Source organism: Perna viridis, chromosome 13 (assembly GCF_037379345.1).
Source record: "Perna viridis isolate PV_CMFRI_1.1 ecotype Kerala chromosome 13, ASM3737934v1, whole genome shotgun sequence".
Lineage (NCBI taxonomy): Eukaryota > Metazoa > Mollusca > Bivalvia > Mytilida > Mytilidae > Perna > Perna viridis.
In genome coordinates, this window is record NC_142457.1 from 10,747,818 (window position 1) to 10,757,016 (window position 9,199).

Below are 9,199 nucleotides of genomic sequence, written 5' to 3' on the forward strand. Positions count from 1 at the left end.
TTTATATATGAAACGATAAGTAGGACCTGACACATGACAGAACGAATTTCAGGACGGTGGCAATGTCTATAGGGACCTTCCAAGGGAGAGCAAAATCCGGGTTACATAACACACCTTGTTTTCATAAATGCCACATAGTGATATATGAATCATTGTCACTTGGGACCAGTTATTTCCGAATACAGGTGGTCACTTAAACAAGGGAAAGCAAAATCATGATCACATAATACGGGTGGTCACTGATTTGATTGTAGTCTCAATGAAAAGCCTACTGCGGGAAACGATATTTTAGTTGAGAGGCTAGAGCTTCAGGTTTTGGCAAAACAAAGATCGGGATGGGGAGAATGTACATGTAGTTCTATGTCAAAAGACCTACTGTGGAAAAAACGTGGTCAAAACTATAAGCGGAAAATTCAGGATAAGAAAAATATATATACATCTACTTCCAGTTAATCCTTATGTTTATTTATTGATTTTTAGCTGTTTGTTGATGATCAGATCCTGCTCCTTAAATCCTGCTGCTTAGAAGTGATGTGTCTGAGGGCAGCCTGCAGATATGACCCGGAAAAAGAGACTTTGCTTATGCATAATGGCATGCTAATTAATAAATCCCAGGTCAAATCTGAAGGCCTAGGATTATTGGTAGAACCTATTTTCGAATTCGCTGTTGGGCTTTCAAAATTACAGCTTGACAAAACAGAGCTGTCATTACTATCTGCGGTGCTTTTAATGCAGTCTGGTAAGTGTCGAATATGTATGCATATATTAAAAGGAGGAAAAATATCAATATGCGATTTCAATCAGGCAAGAAATGACAAATGGAAAATATCTTGTATATATGGTCACCGACACACCACGACAATTGTTTTCTTCCACAAAACGAATCTTCCTAGCAGACGGTATTATCACATTCTGACTCACTAGGTATCACTCAGCCAGATTGTATTATTTACATGTAGCTCTGATATGAACCAGTGTGTAAAACTCAAAAGAAATGAGCTGTACTCATTAATAACCCACTTACATGAATAGTAAGGATAGGCACCGAGCATGGGAGATATGTATAAGCTTTGAAATGCTGAGTGTACATGTACCTATGTACAGGAGGTTGATTTAAAATGTGATGAATCTGACCTTGCACACACATTGCTATCCTTCTATGCAGCAGATGTTAACGGGTATCCTTTAAGTCACACTCCGAAAAGCTACCAGTATTTGAACGATTATACGGTTGCTGACCAAGAAATGTATATTTTTTCAATCCTAAGTTTTAATATTTGCTTGAAGCTTGTTTTCATTGAAGATAGAAGCTTGAGAAGTCATTTAAACTTTTTCCGTATACATGTATTCAACATATTATAAAAATGAGGAAAATCCATCCAAACTTAGAATGAGATTGAAATTACTATCTGTTATTTTCATTTCAGATCGTTCTGGGTTAAAAGAACCTGAAGCTGTCGAGAAACTACAAGATGAAATCCTAGGTGCCTTTAAGCGGTATGTCGCTGAAAAAAGACCAAACCAACCTGTTCACTGGGCAAAAATTTTAATGAAAGTTACTGACTTGCGCACTATAAGCACACGACATGCAGAACGTGTCTTGTGCATTCGTCTCGATCACTCTGGAGAAGTTCCGAACCATCTGCTTAACCTTTTCGATGGAAGTGATGGACAGGACTTCCCGTAAACTATTATTACGCCATTACTTGTACTTTTCATTGTGACAGTTGTTTCCCTTTCTGGTCAGCGCTTGCCCCTTTAAATATATTCCAGTCTGCATCAGGATCGATATTTCTTTGAAGGTGAGGACCATTTACTTGCGGAAGCAGTGAGCCATATGATTACATATTTATTATGTGTAACTAAAAGAGGAACGTTATGTTTAATTATTTTATTTTATGTTATTGCATTTAAAACTGCATCTTGACAACAGTAGTTCAATATTTTTTAAGACTGACTAATGTGAGAGTCGCTTTTTTCCAAAACTATATTTGTAAACAACTACCCAAACAAAGCATTATACCATCTCAATGACAAAAGGCTTGTACAAGATGCCCCAATTTAAAAAAAAAGAAAACAATAATTTTTTCAGAAAGGACCCTTCCTGGTGCAGACTTGGGAATATTTTATGTACACTAGTTAGACTTCTTAGTTATCCGGTTGTATGTTGAAATGAATGTCGAGTGCATCTTTGTTTGTCATTCATGATATCTGTTAATTAGTTCATGTGATAATTGTCGGAATATACTCAGGCTATTTAGTACTGGTACATACTCTTACTAAGAGTCATGCAGTGGATATTTGCACAATTTTATAAAACTAGCAATAAATGGCGTCAATGAAGATAGATTTTGCTAATTTGGTTACCGTGTTCAAAGTAAAACAAATCATGCCTATTAAAAAAACTAGAAGGTTTCATTCCTATTAATGTATTGAATTTTCGCCAATTTCACAGTCTTAATCACATGTCATACAGGAATTATATAAACAATTATTTGAACAAAAATGCTGTCGATCGTTTGTGTGAAGCTTAAGGAGGTAGACCTAGGGTAAGGGACACAACTCGTTAAAAATTATTTATATGTTTGTGTCATATTCAATATCACCAAAGCCTATCAAGCTTTCATGAGATCAGTCCAAATCACTTTGATGCTTCAATGAGATTGATGTAAAATACTGCATACAAACGTTCCAATGATTTGTAAGAGAAATGTCCCTTACCGAGGTCTACTTCCTTAAAATGATGATATTCTCTGCATGGCTCGTAAGATTACTTGTACTAGTTCATTGTTACTTGGTTATTTGTGACTCTGTGTATTATTAGAGCATTGTAAATAGAGTTATCCAATATGCCAATGAATTAACTGTTTGCTAAACTTGTAAACCCGAGTTGTTTCTCTTCGATCATTAGTTGCACCCAGCACTAATTTGTTTAATTGCGTGTGTGTGTTTTTGTAAACCAAAGCGACTGGTCGTAGGGCTATTTAAAATATCGACACATTTATTGTTCATATGAAAAAATCAAATTTTAAACATCTGTTCTTTAAAAAATCATCCACAGTTGTTTTTAAAAAGCTTTTGTTAGGGTAGGTGATTACAATTTTCAAAAAGAAATATTTGCTCAATCTATTCGTTCCTCAGGAAAATGCTCAATTTATACATACTGCATTTGCAATGAATCGATTGTCGTATTCTTTTAGACGAACAGCTGTGTGAGTATGTTGTTACATGTAGCTGTTTATGTAATTTTTAATAGTGCAATTTTTTGTCTTGCCCACTTGCTGTTTGGGAACTGTATGTTTTAAAAACCTTTCTCAGGAAGATTTATATTGTTAAGACTTTTACAAAAATAGAATTTCAGGGGTAACTTTTTACTCAGAGCATATGTTTTATCACAAACATCTCAGGGATTATATGTGATTTGAACAAATATTATCATAACTTATAAACACGCATACATGTACATTAGAACATATTTTAAATTGGCACTTGTTAAATGAAACCTCTCTGAACCGGATATTAGACAGTTACACTCCAGTACTGTCTATTTTTAACCGGAAGTATGACATTAACATTACAGTTGGTTTTTTTTGCATTTTCATCTTATATACGATGGTCACATGTTTAGCCTTCGAAACTCTTTCTGAACGGATTACGGTTATTACCGGTTTTCTTTTGTTTAAATGTTCAATATTTTATTTGTCCATTTAAACAACTTTTTTATTATATTTAAGACTCACTCAGTATCGGATCTCGAAGGTTGCAGGGGTGGAAGGGAACTCTGAGTTCCAAATCTTTTCTCAAGAAAATTATCAAATTATTTTCAAAAGATTCAAAAATCTTCCCGTGTGTTAATAATACACTACAATCTAATGGATAAGCTTGAATATTTATGGAACTTTATTGCTTTATCGAAATTTTTTAGTACAACATTTAAAAACATTTTATTTTCTCTCCACCTGGCTTAGAGCTTTATCAAATAGGCTTAAGTAAAATCATTTTTCTTTGAAACATTTGACTTCCTCACATTATTATGTTCTATCTGTACTCTTACGGAAATTGTTGTTATTACCGGAAGCATGGATAAGGGAGACATATACATAATAAGCCGGCAAGGATTCAGAAGTAGGGAGTGGTTAATACCCTATAGAAATGGTTCCGCCCTTGGTTATAGTTATTTTCAACGTTACAGCTAATTTCTTTGCTGTCAGCCTTTTTAAATATTTACATGTGCCTTATTGATTCTTACTAATAACTGAAAAGAAAAGTGTAGTCTTTTAAATACTTTCCTGTCTAAGAAATCGGCAAAATGAATATAAGCTGTGACACATGAAGAAAATAAAACGCTGATATTTTATTGTATTATCCAAGTATTTATATCTTATAACATCCAGGAATAAGCAAATTTAGCCTTTTTAAGATTTTAGTTGAAATGCACTATGGAAAAATCACGACAAAATGTTCTTGCACATTTTCTCTATATAAGCAGACAAAAAAAATCTTCGTCACGGATGCTTTAGGATGAATTTAAATAGCTCTCCGGTTGTTTCTAGACATATAAAATATAATTGAGGTAAAATAAAGCCCTAACTGGCAAAAAATGTGTGCCACCAATTGCCTGATTCTTAAGTATTTAACAACAATAGACGTACACGCGGAAAATGAAGATAAGACAGAAAATCGTTCTTTTTGCCTTTACACCTAAAGTTTATGATTTTCAGTATGAACTTGCTTGTTTTAAGTACTTTCCGCAATGACCATATTCCAAATAATTCCTACCCTATTTCATTGCTTTTAGCGTTTTAGTGCTTTTCTTTTTCAGCATCAGTGCTTATTTAGTGCTTCATAAAACATTCCCCTAAAAATGGGTGTAGATTTAGATACAGTTGTTTAAAGGACTTTTTTTTTACAATTTTAGAACTTTTTGGACAAACTTGTGTGTTATAAATATATAAAATAAAAAGTTATCCTCTTCTCGGTTGATTGCTTAACTATAAGATCAACACCATTCTACGTTTTGTATGGATGCACTTGAATAGGCCTAAACAATACATCCACAATCGTGAAAGCTGAAATCTGATTGGATGATCAGATCCACAATTGCGAAAGCTGAAATCTGATTGGGTAATCAGAATGGTCATCTGAACAGAAAGTAGAATGGAATGGTTTTTTTTAGATCCTGTATGCAATGACTAAGTATAACATTGACATACTTTCATATTCTCAGGTGATTTATATGCAGGTTTACACACGATCTACTTATTGCTTTTGATAACATAAATACATGTTGCCAGAATATGATATCTTTTTATACTGGTATTGTATAATGGAAGTTATGATGTCTACATTTTCTGGTTGCAAATTTCATTTCATTTTTAACATGAACTAGTATGTTACATTGGCTATCATGTGTGTCTTTTTGTAGTTAACATTGATGACAATGTGTTTGTGATGCAGTGTTCACTTATATTTTACATCAAGCCGTGTCAACGCCTTTTTGTGTGGACAAAACAGGGGGCGTGGCATTAATAATTTCATTTTTGAACTTTGACCATCTTTCTAACAGAGGCATTACATTGACTTCTTTAAACATATGTTCTTCAGAGATATATATTCCCCGGTTATTCTTAGTTTATTTTATGTGAGTGTGCATTATTTGGATGAATGTAAAAATGCTATTTATTGTCATGTGACCGGTGGTACAATATGATTCTACAATCTGTCCGTATTAAGCGTGGACTTGCAATGAACATAAATTTTGTCATTCGGAAGAAAGAGAAAATTAAAAACATAAAAATTGAATGTGTCATTTTTGATGATTCATGGGCGTGTGAAAGCGTTGACTGTAGTACATTTTCAATGAAGCGCGTAGCGTTTCATGCCCCATATGTGCTACCGTTCAACGCTTTTACACGCCCATGACACATAAAAATTGAATCATTCAATTCTTACATGTATAATTATATTTAATATGTTTCTCTTCATTTATTTCTTTAATATACATAGAAAATAGGCAATAATGGACGCGGTCTATAAGAATAGTTCGAAGATGCGTTTCATCGACTCATGAAACATTACATGTACGTGTAAAGCCGATTATCCAATGAGATTAGTGTATTCATGTTACAGCTGCGTTAATTTCTTTCATGGCCGATTTATCATGTATTGATCATGAATAATATTATAACAACAGTTCTATTCAATGATTGTCAAGTTCACGTTTAAAACGGCTGGAGTGTATATTGTAATAGTTTTGTCAGGATTCAGAACCGATGTTTTAAGCTTTCTAGTTTCACGTGTCGATGATAAATAGATTATGTGGTGACACCTGGGTATGGTTTGATTAAGTATTCGTAGGAATTACGTACAGGCAAATCCTCAACAAACCAATAAGGCATATGTGCACACAAGTCTTACATAAGCTTTATGAAACGATGCCCTGCATCATTTAATCCGTACATGTACGTGCATGTACATGTAGCTGTATTGTTTTGGTAATGTACATTTGTTCAAGGTAGTAGTATTTCTTGTTAAAGTTAGATTTGTTCTGAATCCTGACAGATTCTGTCATGTTTTGTCAGACTTAAGCAAATAAAATGTATATAGAAAATAAATCTGTGTTGTGTTGTAGTCATTGGTAGTATTTATTGGTGCTAAAAACTGTAAAATATTTCAGTAATTCCATACAGAATGATGCGAGTATGCAAATTTACTCTTATTTAAAAACAAACATGTCAGAGAGAATTTACACTTGTTGGTATATTTGATGACTGTGAGTACTTCATTTTCCTTTATTGAATATTGACAAGAATATAGATTGGTTCAGAAAGTTATTTCATATTTCGCTAATAGAAGTAAAATAAAACAAGATCTTAACAGAAGCGCGAACCACAATGTTATGTAGTCACTGCAGTGACATCAGTCTCACATCAGCTAAAATATAAATGAAAGCAATGTAAACTTGAGTGAGGATATTACCAGTAAAATAGATGAAATGAGTTATAAAAAGCACAAATAATAATAATAATAAAAATACAAAACAAAAACAAAATAAAAACAAACAAACAAATAAATTCATAACAACGCAAATACAAACAAAAACAAGAAAAAAAAACCAAATCAAAATCAAACACACAAAACACCTAAACACACACACAAAAAACCAAAAAAAAAAAAAAAAATTCAAAGGATAGTAACGGAGTGAAAATTACGCCATGGAAGCGCACAGCTACCATAACATTCCAAGGATGAACAAAAATCAAACGTTTGGAATCATCTGAATCAGCCTTCAACAAACATTTTATGATGAATTATTATAAAGTATAATATATTTTTAAAAGCGAGTGGTCATTTACTTATGTCTAGAATTGGAAGCTCAGAAGCTGAAACATTACAAAAAAAAAAAGAATTGATATGAATAGTTAGTAAATGTCACAGTACGTGGATATCCACTGTGGTCGACGAACGATAACTCAACTCCAAAATATTTCATTTTAAGTCGCTAATATTGTCAGCGACTTCTTGCGCTCGTAATTTCAGTACTTATATTCGCATATGATTTGAATAATTATAAAATACTGCTCTGCGTAATGCTGCAGATCTGTGCTGTGTTTACCACCGTAGCGTCATACGATATAAAAATATACCCCTTACATGTTAAAATATCGTGCACGTGTGTTTTATGTGTGTTTCATACTTGTATGAGAACGCATGTTTAGATGGAATGATCGGTTAGCATTGCATATTACCCAGTTCCGATTCAGGCGCAGGGGCTCCTTACTGTACTATATGGATCATATACATTAGCAGGGCCCCAATATCTATAAATATCCATTGCCAGTTGTTTAATTTGGTTCCTAATCTATGTCCCTTGTCATACGGACGTTGAAAGAGAGGAGTTTTATATTCTTGTTAAAAGTAAGCTAAAATCAATGACAGAGAATATTAATTTTGAGGACAAGCGACTTTGAAGACTTTGTTAGCCTATTCCTTTACCCTTTTTAGGCTGATTATATAGCTCAACATTGCCTAACGAAAGAACATCATTCACCAGATCCGTTGATGTCAGTTTCCGCTATGTAGATGAAGCTTTGTTAGTACAATCCTAGATTCGGCCATTTTATAGATCGCATCTACCAAAACAATTTTGACACTACATACACTATGAGGTCAGCCTTGTATCTAGAACTACTATTATAACCAAACTACGACAAATCCTTTAAATCCGTATCAACATCTCTTCAATACGCTGCTAGATTCAATATTTAATATTCAATAACCGTATCAACATCTCTTCAATACGCATGCTCGGTCATTTTGTAACGTGCTAGATTCAATATTTAATATTCAATAATATTATTTTGTTGCTAAAAGGTTAAAGTCATAACTACAAAAGATTTATGATCGTCATCATAAACTCATGAATAGCTATCGTGTATTCATCTACACCATGCGAACCAATTTGTTCACCGTGTCATAATTTTCTTTTCTTCTCTTGAATACCTCTGACATTTTATTGTTTGTTATTTTATTGGTGTTTCTAGAGCAGAAGAGGTCGCTAATCCTACCGGTGCATGATCACAGTTTTAAGTTGATTTCTGGCTTAATTTACTTTTGTTTATTAGTATGTGGTATTTTTGGCATTTTCATGTTTTTGTTGTGAGTATATGTCTATTTCTCCTGAAGTATATTTATTTTATTATTTTATATTTATCAGGACGAATCCAGGCTTCCTTGATATTTCTTTTTGTTTGCAATAATAAATCGTTCAACCTTAAAACGACAGTGTTACATAAAAAAAAAATACACGTACGCTATTGGAGACAGGTTTTGAGAAGTCACATTTTACATTTATCATTAGTCTACTAAAATAACAGCCATCAATATTCAAAAGAAAGTATGGAATGCACTGGAGACTTTTAATCCGCCAGGATCAGGATTAAAAGCAACATTTAGGACACCGTCAAAAATAGTCCTGGAAGAATCAGGAGACCGTCCATCGATAGAATTCACAGGGAACACGAGCCAAACGCAGACCCATAAACTTCTTAAGGAGGTCAAAGGTCAACAACAGATGAGACGATGACAGCAAGCTACATTTGATATGAGCTTGCTCACAGTGTCCAGAACATAGTCAGACGGAGGACGATTACTGCGCTCAAGAGGAGGTAGGCTAAAATCAAGTAAATTTCCCGGAAAA

General features: G+C 33.6%; 1 protein-coding gene across 1 annotated transcript in view; it reads left to right on the forward strand.

Annotated features, from left to right (window-relative positions):
- LOC148599537 (thyroid hormone receptor beta-A-like) overlaps nt 1–8,618 on the forward strand; it is a 30,796-nt gene extending 22,178 nt beyond the window's left edge. Inside the window, exons 6-7 of the mRNA XM_088558950.1 lie at nt 481–739; nt 1,428–8,618. Of these exons, the coding sequence (XP_088415076.1) occupies nt 481–739; nt 1,428–1,687 (519 nt within the window). The 3' untranslated portion in view covers nt 1,688–8,618. The remainder of the gene's footprint in view (nt 1–480; nt 740–1,427) is intronic.
- Nucleotides 8,619–9,199: the final 581 nt, after the last annotated feature.